General features: G+C 44.5%; 1 protein-coding gene across 1 annotated transcript in view; it reads right to left on the reverse strand.

The window, feature by feature from the left end:
- GOLGA5 (golgin A5) overlaps positions 1-19,401 on the reverse strand; it is a 42,063-nt gene that overhangs the window by 13,089 nt on the left and 9,573 nt on the right. Inside the window, exons 6-10 of the mRNA XM_006032799.3 lie at positions 18,698-18,901; positions 16,773-16,943; positions 13,034-13,162; positions 5,835-5,933; positions 1,888-2,113 (exon numbers count right to left, since the gene is read on the reverse strand). Of these exons, the coding sequence (XP_006032861.1) occupies positions 1,888-2,113; positions 5,835-5,933; positions 13,034-13,162; positions 16,773-16,943; positions 18,698-18,901 (829 nt within the window). The remainder of the gene's footprint in view (positions 1-1,887; positions 2,114-5,834; positions 5,934-13,033; positions 13,163-16,772; positions 16,944-18,697; positions 18,902-19,401) is intronic.

Consider the following 19,401-nt stretch of genomic DNA (forward strand, 5'->3'; position numbering starts at 1 on the left):
TTTGACCCCAGTACTTTTTTCTGCCATGGCAGGGGTCGGACTTGATGATCTGCTCAGGTCCTTTCCGACCCTACAAACTATGAAACTATGAAGTTCTTCTTTATTAAATTAATTTCAAGTTATGAAACTGCAGTACTTATCTGGTTGTTTTTAAATGTACTGGTTATACTTCCAAAGATCAACTACCTGAGCTGTTTAATTACCATATTTTCTTATGTATTAAAATCAGGGGTGGGCAAAATACAGCCCACCAAACACTTCCCTCTGGGCCGCAGAGCTCCTTCAAAACCCATGTAATGGCAGCTGCCTCTCTCAAAGCTTCGGGTGGCAACAGCCGCCAGCTGCAGCACCTCAGGCTGTTTCCTTGGGTTCTGGTTGCAAGGCAACCAACCTGCGGTTGTGATGCAACCCTGACCTCAGCCTACCCCAGCTGGCCTCGCCCCGCCCCGCCCCAGGCCAGGTTTGCAGCTTGAGAGGGGCAGGGGGGCTGGGCCAAAACCTGTGGCGCTGGTGAGGGGAAACAGTGTCTGGGCCGGATTCTGTTTTTGGAAAAGGCCTTGCCCTGCAGGTAAGCCCAGGAAAACAGCTGCTGGGCAGGCTTTCCCATGCCATGCCGTACCGCTTGGGTTGTGCAGTCTCGGGCTGGGCGGCACTAGGAAGGGGAAGCAGCAGCTGGGCTGCAGCTCCAGCCCAGTCAGCACCAGGGAGGAGACGTGGCGGCAGAGCAGTGTGCCGCTCGGGACAGGATGAGTCCAGCCGGAGCAGCAGGGACTCGGCTGCATTTTCGCCCTGCCTGTGCCAGTTAGTCCCGAGTAGCACACAGCTCCACCACTGCTTCTGCTGGCTGGTGCTGACCAAGCTGGGCTCCTCCTGTCCCCAGCAGCACCTGGGAAGCTGGCTTCAGCTGCATGCTGCTCCAGACAGGATGGGCCCGGCCAGGTCTGCACTGGCCAGCAGAAGTGCCAGCGGAGCCGTGTGCCGCTCGGGATGGGACGAGCTCAGCCCCTGCCTGTACCAGTCAGTCCTGAGTGGCACACGGCTCCACCGCCGCTTCTGCTGGCCAGTGCAGACCTGGCCGGGCCCATCCTGTCTGGAGCAGCATGCGGCTGAAGCTGGCTTCCCATGTGCTGCTGGGAACGGGAGGAGCCTGGCCCGGTCTGCGCTGGCCAGCAGAAGCAGTGGCAGAGCCATGTGCTGCTAGGGACTGATCGATGCAGGCAGGGGTAAAGTGCAGCTGAGCCCTTGCTGCTCCACCTGGGCTCATCCCATCCCGAGCAGCACACGGCTTCACCACCGCTTCTGCTAGCCAGTGCAGATTCGGCCAGGCTCCTCCTGTCCTCAGCAGCATGTGAGGAGCCGACTTCAGCTGCAGGTCGCTTTTCCTGGCCAGTGCAGACCCGGCTGGGTCCATCCCATCTGGAGCAGCATGCGGCTGAAGCCAGCCCACCAGGTGCTGCTGGGGATGGGGTGAGGCTGACTGGGTGGAGCCTCCTCCTTTTGGGACCAGCTGGCACAGGTAGGGGAAAAGTTCTGGGGGAGGTCCGATGCCCTTGAAACCCCACTGCTGGGGCAGGATGTTAGAGGGGTCACAGCCCCTTGCTACCCGATAAGTTGTGAAAGGGGAGGGACTTCTGGTGGCAAAGGTCAGGGGCAGGGCTTCTGGACCCAAGATGACAACCAGGGGGTGGGGCAACTGAAGGGGCAGGGCTACCCATGCGGCCCTCGACAGCTCGTCAAAAACTCATCAAGCAGCCCTCCGCCCGAAATCCTTGTCCACCCCTGCTTAGGGAAACTTAAATGCTTAGGGAAACTTACGTGATATATGCAAGACCTTACTAATGCAGAGTACAAATACAGTATAAAAACAGTCTGATCCTTCATGCTTACCTTCACCACTGTCAATTCCTGCCATATTAATGGATGGTCCATTAGTACTACTGCCTTGAATGTTCTTAAGCTGTTGCTCAAGACGTTCCAATTGATAGACAAGGGAATTTTTTTCTGTACTGAGGCTCTCCAACATGGTCTGCTTCTGAATAAGAGTTTCTGTCAGTTGATGAAGCCGATTTTCTAACTCTGTCTGACTACTACTACTCAAAGTCTTGTTTGTGAGCTGAAAAAGAAACATCAGTTCAAAGTCTGAGCAAGGAAATGAAATAATCACCCCTGTAAAAAAAAAAAAAAAAAACACTATAAAAATTCAATCCAGACAATTGAAGTATTAAAAAAAAATACTTAAGAAGATAGAACAAGTATAAAAGAAAAATATATTTTAGTAATTATTAAAGCCAGATACAGTAAATCATTACTTCGAAGCTCCTGGTAAGAATTTATTCACATTTTGTTCTATTACCCAGGTGCACTCTTTCATGCAGCAGTGGGCCTGTGCACAACCAGAAATTAGAGCACTCAAAAGATTAGAATTTAATAACAAGTGTGGGAATACAAAATGTCTCAAATGCAAAAGGAAGGCATACCGGCAATGGAAGAATGGGCAGGTCACCAAGGACATGCACCATGAAACAGCAAGAACTTGCAAGGACAAAATCAAGAAGGCAAAGATAAAGAATGAGCTGCACTTAGCAAAGAAGATTAAGGACAACAAGACGAATTTCTATAAGTATGTGGGCTAGAAAAGAAGGAGCAAGGATAGCAGACCCTCTGTTAACAAGCCACAGGGCACTTCCTAACTGAAGATGCAAAGAAGGTAGAGCTACTCAACAGCTACTTTGCCTCAGTCTTCACAAAAAAATTAAGCTGCCAGACACCCAATAGGGATTATCTGGATAAGGAAGGAGCCAAGCTGAGGGAAGAGATAAAAGAGATGGTCAGAGAGCTTTTGTTGCATCTGAATGAATTCAAGTCAAGTCAGCAGGGCCAGATAAGCTTCATCCCAAGGTCCTGAAAGACCTGGCAGAGGAGATCTCAGAGCCCTTGGCAATGATATTCATGAAGTTGTGGGAGATGAGTCAGGTACCAGAGGACTGGAGAAGGTCCAATATAGTGCCCCTCTTTAAAAAAGGCAAGGAGGAGGATCTGGGGAACTACAGATCGGTTAGTCTCACCTTAGTACCTGGGAAGTTACTGGAACATTTCCTAAAGAAGACCATTTGCAAGCATCTGGAAGAGGAAAGGCTGATCACAAGCAGTCAGCATGGATTTATAAAAAACAAATCAAGTCAAACAAACCTGATCTCCTTTGACAAAATAACTACTTGGGTGGATGAAGGGAATACTCTAGATATATATAGTGTATCTGGACTTCAGCAAGGCTTTTGAGTGGGTGTTGGCTACAGCCAAGGCTGGGGACTTCAACTGTAGTATGCCAATTCTCCTGCTACGAGCAAAGCTGGAGGTTCCAGGCTAAAGGGTCTTGCCCCTCTGCTCAGGATCAGACAGATTGCCAATTTTTAAGTCAGGAAGGAATTGTGGTCAGATTGGTATGGACTGTGTGGGCTTTTGCCTTCTTCTGTGGCAGGGGGTATGGCGCTCTGCCCAGGATCTCGAGTGTATATTGACAACATTTTATAAAAGCAGGACATTGGCTGCCATGGTTCCCCTGCTTTACTTGTGGCAGGTTAGGGTGTTAGGTCTATGTTGTGTCAGGGTTGATGGTAGTCTTATGCAGAGTTTAGATTATGGTTCTGTGAGATGGTTTGGAAGGAATGATCCTGCCACAGGCAGGGGGTTGGACTAGATGATCTCTGAGGTCCCTTCCTGCCCTAGTTCTTTATGACAATACAGTGAAATAAGGCCATTACAATCATAACTGTCACAGTTTAAAAGAGGATATGGAAGGGAGTTAGTAGAGATTACCTCAGAGGCTACTATAAGCCAAGGGAGCAGCAAGAAAGAAGAGATGAAACTGAGCATGGGTGCTCAAGGAGACTTAGAAGGGACAGGACAAGAATGGTGGAGGCAAACTGTAGAAAAAAATTATGGTAGGGTGGTATATGTGATCCACTCTGTAGAGAACTTTAAAAACAAACAGGAAACACTTGACTTTGGAATTCCTTAACTCAGGGGTTGTCAACCAGGGGTATGTGTACTCAAGTACCCCCAGGAGAAGGCCCTAGGGAGTACGCACGGGCAGATAGGGAGAGACTGCTGCCACGCACCACCTCGCATTGCTAAGCAGGCGCCGTCTGCCTGGCTGGACGCGGGGGAAGCATGTACATGGCGGCTGCTGCCGCTCTACATTTGGCCGCACATGCCCCCCACCCTGTGTTTGGCTGCGCGCCACCCCCTACCCCTGTGTTTGGCCACCAGGGGTAAACTGTTCCGCATCTGGCCCCCAGGGGTACACTGATCCAAAAAAGTTGAAAACCCCTGCCTTAACTGGCTAAGTGTTATTGTTTCTATTCAGATACTCCCCATACTAATAGCGGCCTCTTTTTGGAAGTTAAACTTGAGTAACCCATGCCTATCTGAAACGGTAACAAATAGGGCTGTCCGAAGCTTTGGTCACTGATTCGATTTGGAGGCAATCTGGCCTGATTCCACGGCCGAATCTGGAGACCCATTAATCTCTTTGAATCGAATCGGAAGCCTCCGATTCGATTCGGAGAGATTTGATTCAACCATAGACGCAGCTTTATATGTTTTTTTCTACATACCTTAAGGTACCAGGCGCCTCATGAACGCTGAGAAGGTGGGGTGGATGAAGCATCCCACAGGAGTGTGGAGGGGTTCCGAGCACACACTGCAGCAGACCTGGAAGTGGACTGGAAGTGCTTCCAGTCCACTTCTGGGCCTGTTGTGGAGTGCGTGGGGGGATCTCCCTCCCATCCCCCAGCTCGGTGACTGGTGCCTCCTGGGTCTGGGGTGGGGGCGGGGGACCCCGTGCCTGACTGCCGAGCCGGGGGGGGCATGTCCACCACCGAGCATGCAGAGGGCCACCCCCCTGCACTCCTGTAGGACGCTCCATCTGCTCTACCATCTCAGCATTCACGAGCTGCACACAGTACCTTGAAGTACGTAGAAAACAAAACCGAACCAAAAAAACCCATAAAAGCTGTGTCTACGGCCAAAGTGCTGATTCTTCAAATCAATCGTATCTTCAGATTCAGACTGAGCCGTATTGAATTGGGACCATGATCTGAGTCAGTTAATTGAATCACTGTCCCCCGAATCAGGCCAAATCCAAATCAGAATCAAATACGGCCTGCTTTGCACACCCCAGTAACAAAGCATTTACAATAAGATAATGGAGTAAGCAGGGACCACAGGCAATATGATGCTGCAAATACAGATCAGGGGCACTGAACAACAATACTTCAGCAAATGTTCAATGCAAATGGACACAACACACATTCTGAAGCAAATTTTACATGTTGGGAAACCAAGCACTACTGGGACACAAACAAATAATTACAACACATGAAAAACATGAGCATCTGTTCATCTCTACATGTCAGTCAATCTTGAGTTACGTTGCTTCAAAGACAATTTGCATGAAATGAAACAGATGTTATAGTAACAGGATCAATTTCAGAAATCCGTAATATCCATTCAAGTGAGCAACACCCCTCTTAGCATTTCATATGATAATGCCGAGGTGCACGTGGTTTTCTAATCACCAGATCCTATAAGGATGCACATCAGACAATGCAGCTTTCTGTCTCTAAAGGGAAACTAGTATTTTAAAATTTGTATTTGCTTTTGCTACTTATTTCAAAGTTAGTTTTCAAAAGCTGAATGTCATGTTGTAAACCATTACTGGATGTTCAGATCACGTTTTTTGGACTCGACAGCATAAAACAAAGAATGCAGCCTGGGGCTCTTGTACTTTTTTCATAACCCAAAATTAATACTATTGAATGCAAATAAAGTACCTGGTTTCTCAGTTTCTGAATTTCTTCCTCTCTGTCTTTTATTCTGCTTTGTAAAGTATTTTTTGTCCGATACAGCTCTTCCTCAGTGTAATGGAGCTCCTATAAAATGAACCACAGCCAGTTACAAAATAAAAGGTTTATACACACCCTCTGGAAATTTTAGGAAGACATATTAGCTACTTATTTGGGACTTTATACTAGAGCTATTTACTACTTTGCAGAAGTACACTCAAAGTTTAATCTTTGCATTTTTTAATTTTAAAGGGGTGGAAATACATTGCTTGGGAAAACTGACCAAGGTGGAGTGAAACCTGTACCTACAAGATTCCCAGGCTTTTACAATGCAGACAGCCTTAAGGCAAATTACAATCTAGAGTCGACGAAGTTTCATCTACTACTCCATCTACTTTCACAGATTCATAGATGTTAGGGTCGGAAGGGACCTCAATAGATCATCGAATCCGACCCCCTGCATAGGCAGGAAAGAGTGCTGGGTTTAGATGACCCCAGCTAGATGCCTACCTAACCTCCTCTTGAAGACCCCCAGGGTAGGGGAGAGCACCACCTCCCTTGGGAGCCCATTCCAGACTTTGGCCACTAACTGTGAAGAAGTTCTTCCTAATGTCTAATCTAAATCTGCTCTCTGCTAGCTTGTGGCCATTATTTCTTGTAACCCCCAGGGGCGCCTTGGTGAGTAAAGCCTCACCAATTCCCTTCTGTGCCCCCGTGATGAACTTATAGGCAGCCACAAGGTTGCCTCTCAACCTTCTCTTGCGGAGGCTGAAGAGGTCCAGGTGCCCTAGTCTCTCCTCATAGGGCTTGGCCTGCAAGCCCTTACCCATACGAGTAGCCCTTCTCTGGACCCTCTCCAGGTTATCCACATCCCTCTTGAAGTGTGGTGCCCAAAATCGCACGCAGTATTCCAACTGCGGTCTGACCAGCGCCCGATAGAGGGGAAGTATCACCTCCTTGGTTCTGTTCATCATGCATCTGCTGATGCACAATAAAGTGCCATTAGCTTTTCTGATGACTTTGTCACACTGCCGACTCATGTTCATCTTGGAGTCCACTAGGACTCCAAGATCCCTTTCCGCTTCTGTGCCTCCAAGCAGGTCATTTCCTAGGCAGTAGGTATGCAGGACATTTTTCCTCCCTAGGTGCAGCACTTTGCATTTCTCCTTTCCTTCACATTCTGGATCAACTGGTCTTCTTTTTCTGTTTGTCTGTCTTTATTTTATTGCCTAACCACAAGGGTTGTCAACTATGGTTCCCTGTAAGTAGGTAAGGAAGGAAAAATGAAATGCATTGGCCTGAATCTGAGATAAAACCTTCTTAAGAGTCTCTACAGAAATAAATTTTAGAACAACCTACAAGCCATGTATATAAAACATATAATGCTCTCAATGAACAGCAAAGACACTTGTCTTGAAAAACTTAGTCTAAAGATACAGCATAGATGGAGCATTCTCACCGAGTGGCAAAATTTAGCATGACTGCTGTTAATGTTTTGATTTAGTATATACAAGCTTTTGAATACCCAGACACAAAGATCCAAGATCTTTACTATATTATGCTTTGTTGTATCTTTGTGTAACTTCAGTTATCTACTGTTAGAACAACAGGACACTGATAACTGGAAAGAAGTGTTGCAAGTCAACAACATAAAATAAATAGCTGATTAGTCTTGGTTTTTGCTATTTTGATTTCTGAAGCTAAATACATTAAAGAAACAACTTTCAGATATAACAAAGCTGTAGTTATTCATTTCAATATGTAATAAAGCCACCCTAAAACTACATTTGTTTATAACAACTCATATTATGCCCCTGAAAATTAACCTAAAGTTTGCTAAATGTAAAGGATAAATTCCCTTTTTTAGCTCCACTTTTACTGGTCTAGATACAGAGCTGAGATTGAGGGGAGGTAGAGGTGTACGCTCTCAAGGGACATAGGTAACAGAATATACCCTACCATCTGGCTTTGATATAACAAACATCAGCCATCCATCAAGAGCAGGCTTGGAACTTTTGCCTTTTAATTAGCTCAAGATGTTAACATCTAATTAAAATGTAATTTCTGAAAGGACACATAATCCTATAGGATAAGTTGTACTCAGCAGGTATTGTGAATTCTCCAATTTTCTCCATTATTTATCATTATTCTTATATGGCTACTTGTTTATAATAGAAATCCCTAGTAAGATATAAGAGGATGGTCTGGTTTCAACTGACTGATAAACTTAACAGAATCAGTGATTAGCCACGTACAGGGTGACCATATGTCCTGGATTGGCTGGGACAGTCCAAGATTGTATAGGTTGTCTCAGCGTCCCGGCCATTGGAGGAAATTTAAGCAGAAAGTCCCAGACTGCCAGAAACCTGGGAGTCATGGAGTTGGGGCTCTGTGTGTGCGCTGCCCTGTCCCACCTGGCCCTGCTTCTGGCAGCCACAGGGTGAAGAGTGTGGCAGCAGGCAGGGACGGAGCAGCTATTAGGATGCACTGGTGAGCATGGTGCCTTGTCACCCAAGCCAGGGCTGCAGGCTGGGGGCGCTGTGTGGGCTCTGTCTGCCCCGCATTGACTTACAGCCCTGGCCCCATCCTGGCACCTGCAGCCACATCCTGGACATGTACTGCCGAGCCAGGCCAGTCGCATTGCAGCCCCCATACGGACAGCCCAGTCCAGCCAGGCTGTGTCCTGCCCTAATTGTACTATTAAAAAATTCTGTACTATCCATTTTAAATGTTGTACTTCTTTGATTTTAAGATCCATTAGAATATTGTAAGATTGCCAGCCTGTCTCCCCAGCCCAAGGACGACTTATGCCATTCCCAAGTCTATCCCTTTGTGACCGTGCTTGTCACTAAAAGGGGCACAGGCAAGCAGCAGAGCAGCCTGCAGGTAGCTGCACTCCCAATTAGGTGCATGACCAGCAGGGAACTGCCCGATTGGGAACAGGGCCCAGCTGTCTGGGTTAAGAACAGGCCCTGAGCAGTGGAGCCAGCAGTTTGCTGTGAGCAGCCAGGAGAAAAACACCACCTGGCTGGAGCTGCTGCTCATGTAACATCTTGGAGGTACAGGGCAGGAGCTATAGGGATGGTGGAGGCTCTTGGTCCTGAGGCATGATCTATAAACTAGACCCTGCTGGGGCTGGATGGTGTGGTGGGGCTGCCTGTGGCAGGGCAGTCCTCAAGAAATGCCACACCTGGGCCTCCCCAGTGAAGGGTGAGTATGGGGTGCCAGAAAACCTCAGCCCCCACTGCCTTGTAGGCAACTCTGTGGAGGAGAACAACTACAGGAGCATAATCTGAGAACAAAGCAAAGGCCCAGGTTTACTGTGCAGAGCTTGATGCAGGGTCTAGGTAATGTGAAGAAACCTGAGAGAGAGCCCAGGTCCACAGTGTGGCTTGAGGTTCAAAGGGAGCTGGGTGTGAGGCTCCAAGGGAGGGTGGGATTCTGAGCCCTAAGAAGGAGCTGGGTGTGAAGCTCCTGGGGCAGGGGATTGAGACCCTAGTATGGGGTGTGAAGGGACCAAGAGGGTACAGAGTCAGGCAGGGAGCCCAAGGAAAAAGAGAAGGGCTTGGACCCCCAAGTGGGTGCGATTGAGAGCACACAGGGATTGCAAGCCCCAGCGTGAGGACATGGAAATGAGTGTCTCGACGTGAGGCACTGGAGCGAGGGCATGGGAATGAGAACCCTAGTGTGGGGTATGGGATTGTAGGTCGGGTGACAGGTGAAGTAAAATTTAGGCCAGGTGTTAGGCCATGGATGCTAGCTGGGAGGCATAGGATACGGTATAAGGGAAGGTCTGACGCATCCTTGGCATCAGGGCAATTAAATGGGCAGCCTCCCACTTTCTTAACAACTTCCAATTAGTTTCAAAGGCATGGCAGGCGAGCGGTTAGCCATAAAACAAGAGGGCGGGCCAACAACATGACCAGCCCCGGGACGCCCACTTGTTACATCCTTGAACACAAAACTATCCACTCCAAATTCCAAATGTAAACCCAGTGCTCCCCCAGTAAAGATCCTTTGCAAAGATTTGTACTTCTACCGCACTCCAGAACATATCAAATGATACATCCTGCTTTCAACACCACTTATGTGGGATTTTCCAATCTTTTAGGAACCACCCTGACTCTTTCCAGCACCATTTGCTAATAATCCCTAAGCCTAAATACTGCTCCTCTAAAAAAGGGACACTGTCTCTGGACAGGCCTGTCCAGCTCCAGACCCTCCAACACATCTTGCCTAGTTACATTTAAATTAATTCAACTGAAAGGGGTAACCAGATACTGAAGTTCTGTTCCCATATCCTGCAATTTGCCTACATGCCAGACATACTGCCATTCTGACTAGACTACTTTATAAACCTTATAACAAGAAAGGATAAGGCACAGTTTCACTTAGGCCTATGCTGCCTTGGTTTGGCTTTACTTACCACTGGGCGAGTGGGCACATGGCAACTACCAGGGAGCAAGTGATGCATAGTACGTCCCTGCCCCATTCCAAGTTGCTATAATTTGTTTGTCTGTCCATATATACAACATAAAATCTTTTATAGCAGCTGCATGTGAGACACGCCCGAAACATTTACACTTTAAACCCCCCCCAAACCTGTGATTAGTCAGGCTTTTTAAGAAGTCTTCTGGCACAACTCCACAAAATATAATGGAGAAATGATAAATTGCACTGTTTCCCTGTTCATAAACTGCAGAGTAGCAGTGTGAATAATGAATTAATATATATCAATACTAGGTGGCAGCCATACATTTTTGAAAATGCTTATTATAATGATTTTAACTACTGTATATTCTCAATAAAAACCACCCTTGAAAACATGGAAGTGTTGCACTGCTCACATGATGAGTGTTTGATTGCTACACAAAAATCTTGGCTCATAGCCTTTAATAATTGAGGATTTGAATGCATTAAGTTAATCTTTCTTTCAATATCCCCTTTTAAAAAGAAACTAATTTTCATAGTTTGTAACCCTTATATATTTACACAGAAAACTGCATCTCCAGCATTGTGTATTGTCAGAAATGCACAGTTTTTGCTTTCTTTGCAAAAGAGTTTTGCTGCATGTTTAAAATTGAATTTACAGAGAAAGAGTTTAATTAGAATTAAGACTACTGTGCTATGATGAAATGATCTCGAGAAGATCACTGTCTTGTTCACTTATGTATGCAATGTAGTATTTATGTCTTTTAGGATTCTTTTCCCTAACACTGTGTACAACGATGCAATTCATGCATGCTTACACCTGAATTTTCCTTGTATGCATCCCCACCATAAATCTAACTTCACTCTGACAACCAGAAAAGAGGTAAATTGCCACTAGAGACTATAGTTATGTGGGGTGGGGGTGGAAATCTATGGAAGTCGAAGCAGCTGCTGCGATTTCATGGGCAGACAGTGGGGCTGGCAGCCATTTTCATAGGTGGAACTCAGCTCCCCCCACCCCACCTGCAACATACCTCTGATTGGCCAAGGGACCCTGGTGGCCCCAACCCTCACCACTGATTGGCTGCCAGGGCTATCCATCATTTGGCCCCACCCCTTGCCACTGATTGGCTGCCAGGGCTGTCCTCGCAGGCAATCAGTGGCAAGGGCTAGGGGCAGCCACAGTTCTACTGCCAACATCCTATGTAAACTTGAATAAGTCAAACTATTTCCCTGGTTGCAAAACGAGGCCAGGCCCATTCTTAAGGCAGGGAGACAGTGGAAAGGAACAGTCATCAGATCTGACAATTTAATTTCACTTTTGTAAATTAGCTCAGAGTGGTTCAGAGTTTGGCAATACAAATTCCCCCCCCCACACAACCACAGTGGCTTTGCAAAGAATGGTACCATGTCTTGCAAACAATAGCAATTTATTAAAGACTTTGCTTGTCCTGCCCTTGGAAATTGTCCCTGTGGCAACCTGACAAAATCTACTTCCATTTCATTAGGCAGTGCCCATAGTTACCCAGAGGTACACAAACATTAAAAGTGTCTTCTTCTGAAATGTTTGCACACAATCTCAAAACATACTTTTGAAAGTACATAATTAAATCACATTTTCAGAACACATTCTACTGTTCAAGTAGATGCAATTTGGATGAAAGTATGAAGATCTCTCATTTTTGGAGTTAAAAAGATCAAAATCAGCTTTATGTCTTATAATAGGACCATGTTGCTGGGTTTTTGGTTGTAGCCGTGTTGGTCTAAGGACATAAGCAGGCAAGGTTCTTTGAGTAGATGTGTTATCTTTTATTAGACCAACTGAGTAGTTGGAAAAAAGTTCTTGGCAAGCTTTTGAGATCAAATACCTTTCTTCAGGCACAGGGAGAGTCTGCTCTTGTTGTGTGTTTTCCTGGATGGATCTGATCTTCCCTGCCACACATCTGCACTTTTACAGACCTGCATTTTGCATTTTGACTTAAATTTCTATTTGACCCAAGAGAGTACACAAACACCAGCAGACTCTCCCTATGCCTGAAGAAGGGTGACTGTGCCCAAAAGCCTGCCAAGAACTTTTTTCCAACTACTCAGTTGGTCTAATAAAAGATAACACATCTACTCAAAGAACCTTGCCTGCCTTATAATAGGACCAGAACTGTAACTTCTAGTATGACAAGGCAAGACCCTTCTGCATAATAAAGCACATTTTAGGAATCAGGAGTGGAGCCCTGTTTTACAGCTATCAAAAAAGTAATTGAGAGAGTGCACTGATAGCTACCATTTACAATAGTGTCCTTATCAGTTAAAGGGCAACATGCTCACACAGACTGCAATCCTATAATCCCTCATATCAAGAATTTTGCATAGCCTAATAGACTTCAGTGAGAGGCCACCTCTATATTCTGTTCTGCACAAATAAATGGTAATAGTGTACTCAATACCCAATTCTACCCTTGCAAAAAAATGGCAAACACTCCTACTGAAGTCACTGGATTTAAAGTGACCCATAATAACAATAACATTTGTCTTAATCACAAATTATTTCTTCAAGTAGATACGATACATAGATTATCAAAATTTATGATGCATCTGAAGGCTTGTAAACAAAAACTTATTTGCACAAGGAAGTTTAAGATTGGAAAAAGGTCAAAATACCAACTCAGCGTAATTTTATGACTAATTCAAATCTGTCAATCTTCCAATTTTAGAGCCAAAACATTTTCCAAAGCTAAAGTTATACCAGGCCTCCTGTTTACCTGCTTTTGCCGTTCCAATTCAGCCTCCACTTCTTGCTTGGCCATTTTGTGTGTTGCTATTTGCTCTTGTAAGTCCTGAAGCTGCTCCCTTGCTGATTCAGCTTCATTTACCTGCTGAGTCTCCATATCCTAGAAATAATATAAACACTTTTATTCCAATAACATCAAGCCATGAAGTAATCTTTAGAAGTAAAAGCAGAACTCAAAATGTAATTTCATTTTTGCACATTACAGCAGAAGCAGGATCATGTGGACAAAGGATAATTTTTTTTTAAATGGCCAACCATCTCCTGTCTGTCATCTACAGCTGAACCCTAGGAAAGAGTTGGACATAACTGCAGGAAGAAGGGACAAAGGCAGCAGGGGCTACGCAGAGTCTGGGAGTCACTTCAAAGATCAGTGGTCCCCCCATGAAATTCTGGAAAAATAAACACATGCACTTATGTTCTCTTCTGCAAAGGAGTACCTGTGGCAATTTTGGAAAGAAATACCTCTCATTTTAAGGAGAAAGTAGTAGCAAGGCACCCCAGTGGCTCCTTTCCACACCTTATTCCAGGGTAGTCAGGGAGAATGGGGAAAAGAAAGCATATATCAAAGAAACCAAACTCAACATCAACTTGTATTTTCTAAGCATATGCAAGAAACACTATCATTCCCAGAGGACTGAACATCTACAATCCTCCAACTACTACACAACTCTAAGTATACTTCACAACTATGCAAGGGAACTTCAGAAAGAACTTAGAAATTATCTCCTTCACAACCTACTCCAGAAGAGGTCAACTCAAGAAGGAAATCAATACATGCTGCAACAACTTGAGAGGAATCCAGATATCTTCCCATGCATTATATAAAGAGACTACCAAAGATATTTTATAATATCCATCCAACATAAAAAAGAAATAGAACCAACTGCTACACAAACAAGTTTCCTAGCTGTAAAACAACCAACAGAGGAACAACACCACTACCTTACAACATTCCAACCTTGTACTCAATGAAACTGAAAGAACCAATCAACCCTCAAATAATATCACTCTCTCCACTCACACACTTACCAAAAGTGAAAAAAAATTTAAAAAAATTAAAATAAAAATCAGTCTTCTCTAAAAGTCTTAATTTCTCTCTGAACCCCCCCACAATAATATACTACAATGTGGAGAACTAGAAGGATGTTTCTAATGCCTCTGTCTCAAGGAATATTACCACAACCAAAACGAAGAGACTTCCTACAACACTTCATCCTTTGACAACATTGAGGAAAAGATTAACCCCGCCCCCCCCAAAATTAAAAAAAACACCCCATCAGCTTGGACATCTCACAGTAGATGAAATTCAAACCTTGACCACTATATTGACTGCTTCAGGGAAAGAATGAACAATGAAATAATCAAACGCCACCATAACAACCTCACTGTCTCAGAGACAAGGGCCATAGAATCTCTAAGATCCAACCACCAGATAGTAATAAAACCAGCAGATAAAGGAAGAAGCTATAGTTATCCTTAACTTTGAAATCTACATAAAAGAAGCCAATAAACAACTCTCTGACACCACCTACTATGAAAAACTAGAGGAAGATCCAATGCCCTTTTTCACTCTAAAACCACCAAATTATTTCCATCTGAACTACGTGAAAAAGCTACAGAGCTTGATCCCTCTACTACCCAACCCTGGGACTTTTTTTTACATGCTTTCCCAAGTCCACAAACAAGGGAACCCAGGCAGACCTACATCCAGCCATGGAACCCTAACTGAGGAACAACCAGGTTTCATCGAATCCATCCTAAAACCTCTTGTAACCCAAAGACCGATATTTGTCCAAGGCACAACTGACTTTCTACAAAAACTTAAAAACAGAGACCACCTTCTCGGCAATACCCTTCTATTTATCATGGATGTTATCAGCTTATATACCAACATCCCACACCAGGATGACATCTAAGCCTGCCTTACATAGCTACAAGAGCAAGATTACAACTCAGAGTACAGACCTAAAGTTACTGAACTTAGACACTTCATCCTCACACACAACTTCACTTTCATCAACACATCCTTCAGACCATATGGCACAGCTATGGGCACCAAAATGACCCCACAATTGCCAACCTTTTTATGGGCCACTTGGAAGAAGAACTAATTTCTCAAGAACTGCACCATCAAACCCATGCTATATTTAAGATATACAGATGACATCATCATCTGGACTGAAAAATCTGCCATCGCTAACTAACTGATTCCATCACAAATTCAGTTATCGTCACCCTTCCATCAGATCTCTTGAATACTCCAGCACCGACATTTCCTTTTTAGACACTATGATCAATATCCAGAATGGTAAAATATAAACCACCATATACAAGAAACCCGTGGATCAACATACATACCTGCAGACAACCAGCAATCACCCTAAACACACCAAGAAAGCCGTAATATACAGCTAAGCCCTCCAAAACCACCACATCTGCACCAAGGAGAACACCTGTGATTATCACCTCACAAATCTCAAAAGGAATATCATTCAACAAAAAACACTCCTCCAGAGAGATGCATTGCACTTTTGAAAGAGCTACCTGGATACCATGTGAAAAATTGCTGCAGTACAAAAACAAAATCCCCATAAATTGCACACCATTAGTATAACATTCCATCCCTCTCTGGAACCTCTTCCCAGAACAACCCATCCTAGCCTTTAAACAAGCACAGAACCTTGCCAACCGAATCACCAGAAGCAAACTTCCTCTGGCCCAAAACACACCGAATGGATCCAGACCATGCTGGGACAAGAAATGTAAAGCCTACCAACACATCTCCACCACTCCCACAATAACTACACCCCACAACAGAACCAAGACCATTCCTGGATCTCACACCTGCACCTCCAGAAATGTAGTATTTCATCCAGTGCACTAAATGCCTTGATGGAAAATATATAGGAGAAACCAAAAAAACAACTGTGTTATCAGAATGAACACACACCAAAAAATCTATCAAAAGACAAAAATACCTAATTCCCTGTGGGTGCACACTTCTCACAAGACAACCACTCTCTCTCCAATCTCTGAGTTCTAATCCTCAAAGGGAATTTACAAAAGATCTTTTGCAGATGAGCCTACGAACTTCGCTTTATAAAAGCCTACTGGATACAAAAAAATCATGGACTAAATACAGACACTGGATTTATGGCACTTATCTGCCATCTGATAACCCCAGGTAACTTACCAGCTACATTCTATCTCCCCCACCCTGCACCTACCTGTCTCACATGGCCTCAGATCCTCACCACCACACATTTGCATTTTCACAGACCTGCATTTTGCATATTGGCTTCTATTCCATCCAAGAAAACACAAAACAAGAGCAGACTCTCTCTGTGCTTGAAGAAAGGTGTTTGTTCTCAAAAGCTTGCAAAGAACAATTTTTCCAACTATTTAATTGGTCTAATAAAAGATATCACATTTACCCAAAGAACCTTGTCTGCTTATGTCCTTAGAAACCAACACCACTACAACCAACACCCCTAGTATCAAAGAAGCACTACTCACCCTAAGAGAAACCTTTTCCTACCCAGCATTGATAAATCAATACTGAACCCAACTTAATAGCTGTTTCAACCCCAAATAGCTACAAAGCAGTCTTGAGTAGCTTTGTAGTGGTAATGCTACAAGTGGTAGGTAGGCATCTGAAGCCCCAGATATTTTCAGCAAAACATAAGGATACTGTGTGCAATAAAAACTACCTGTAGCTCTGTTCTCAGAAGCTGCATCTGCCCCTTTAGTTTTTGTATTTCCTCCTTCTGTGTCTCTCTTTCATGTCTCAGTTCTTCTAGCTCCATGGTGCTTGCAGTATGGCTATCCAGACCTTCAATACCAGAGCCTTCCTTTAGACTGTTTATCAGCTTTTCTTTTGACTAGAGGATTAAATAAATTTGTATATTAATTGATAAATATTAAATATGAAATTCAACATTTAGACACGCAGGCTTAACTCTCATTGAGGATGATGAGCGGTCCATACTTAAATAGGTGATCAAGACTTGGCTCTGGAATCCTGGAGCAAAACTAGAATTAAAATTTATTTCTTTAGTTTCAATGTTAGGATTAACAAGGACCTCATGGATTTTAAGGCCAAAAGGGTCCATTATAATGATCTAGTCAAGTGGTGCTCAATCATTTGGTCCCACAGGTCACAGATGAATGGCTCTGTGCTGGCCCCCAGGATCAGGCCCTGAAGCCTGAGCCACCCTCGCTCACTGGGATCAGGCCCTGGGGCCCTGTGCTGCCCCCTGTCCAACCCAATTCATGGACTAGTATTCCAAGTAATAACCAGGGGTGGGCAAAGTCCAGTCCACGGGCTGGATCAGTTCCGCAGTGGACTCCATTTCCCAGCAGCCTCAGCCTTTGTTGTTGTGGCCGGTTTCCACAGAGACTGCAGGAGTGGTGGAGCTGTAACAGCGTGCAGCCAGGCTGGGTGCAAGGCAGGGCGGAAAGTTCCTCCAGGACCAGGATCTGGTGGCGGTGACAGCGGGATCCGGATAGGGGCATGCAGGCAGCAGATCACAGCTGTCCTGGCTCTGGACCATACTGTCACCGCTGCAAGATCCCAGCCCTGGCCCCAGAGCAGCTCTCCACACTTCTGTGTACCCTGCCAGTGTTGCTGGGGCCAGCCTCCATGGAAACCCAGGCCCCATGCTGTCCAAGCTTCATGGTTGTTGCGGTCTCTGTGGAAACCAGCCACAGCAACATGGGCAGGGGCTGCTGGAAATTGAGTCCAGATGCCAGCCAGATCCACCATTTTTCCCCTGTAATAAAGACTTGCTGCTGAAGGTCATCAGCTCTCTGTTTTTCATCCAAATACTTTTTCCCTGTAATACACAGTAGGCACATCATAAAGCAGAAAAGATCTGTATCTGTGAAATAGTTTCTAATTTTCAAATCCTATACCGCCATGTCTACCAAAAAGTAGGAGTTAAGACTGTATCCAACTCAACTGAATTTCCTAAAAATTTTGCTAGAAAACTTAACTGCATATCATCCAAGAATGAACTCAGCAGTAAGTTTCATTTCTTGAACACACAATAAGGCAAAGGGGAAAAAAAGTCTCTCTCAAAACACAACCAGAGCTGATATCCTTTACCTAATAAGATGTACACAAAAAAAAAATAGAGCTCTTCCATGGGGAAACTTAATCCTGTTACCACCAAACTTTCAAATGGAATTTGTTTGCATTTATAACATAACATACACCCACTGTCACATATTTAGAGCTGAGCCAGCAATTTTATCCACGTGGGTGGATCCTTACAGCTGCATAGAGTCCCTGTGACTTAGTATTGTTCTTCATAAGAACTGTGGTCTGCCCACACAGAAATTATTGTAAGATTAAAGTTTGAATTTCCATGACAATTGCTTAACTCTCTACATGAAATTCTGTTGTGTCAAATTATGAAGCTGTATTTTCAGATCTACCATACCGCTAAAAAAAATGTACAGTAAAGAATTCAAAGGATATGTTACTGATCATATTTAAAAAAAAATGGGATAAAATTAAACATGATGCTTCCCTGAACCACTCTTCATATTTTTAATAAGATGAATGCAAAAACATTGGCAACTATTTCTTTTCTGCTTAAATTGGATTTTTTTTCCCCCATGTCTCACTCACTTGGAGTATGCGAGTAGCCTTTTGTTTGTAGTCCACCAGTTCTTGTTTTGCAGACTCCAAATTGTTCTTAGCTACTTTGACTTGCTGCTGAAGGTCATCAGCTCTCCATTTTTCATCCAAATACTTTTTTTCTGCTGCAGTTACTGCTTCTGCCAAGTTCTGACGCTCAACTTCCATTCTACTGAGACGAGCTGCAAACTCATTCTGTTCACAGTGAAAAAACCCAAAACCCCCCCAAAAATGAATTAACCAACTCATTATTTCGGTTTAAAATTATGAAAACAAGATTTAAAGCTATGCAGACACAATAAGCAGGGAATGGAATTTCATTACTACCCAAATAAAGTTTTCTCCTCCTAATACATGTAATGGAATGCTTAACAGGATGCCCCAAAACAAGACATAGTTAAAAATTCTAATATAATAAAGGGCTTAGTCTGTCTGTTGATCGGTCTATCTGTAACACTTATGGCCAACTGCGCATGTGCCGCTAAGACAGCAGATGACGATTGGCTGCATGGGCCCAAGTTTGAGCTGCTGCAAGGGAATTTTGTGGTGGTGAACATGCCCCAGGCACCCAAGCAGCAGGGCTTCCCCATACCTCCCTGCCTGAGGGAGAAGGGGGTGGGGGCAGGGGTGGGTCATGGTGATGGTGCTCCCCCACTGCCTGCCCCTCAGAAAGGGAGGGAGGGGAGTGGGGTGGG

Source organism: Alligator sinensis, unplaced genomic scaffold (genome assembly GCF_000455745.1).
Source record: "Alligator sinensis unplaced genomic scaffold, ASM45574v1 scaffold645_1, whole genome shotgun sequence".
NCBI lineage: Eukaryota > Metazoa > Chordata > Crocodylia > Alligatoridae > Alligator > Alligator sinensis.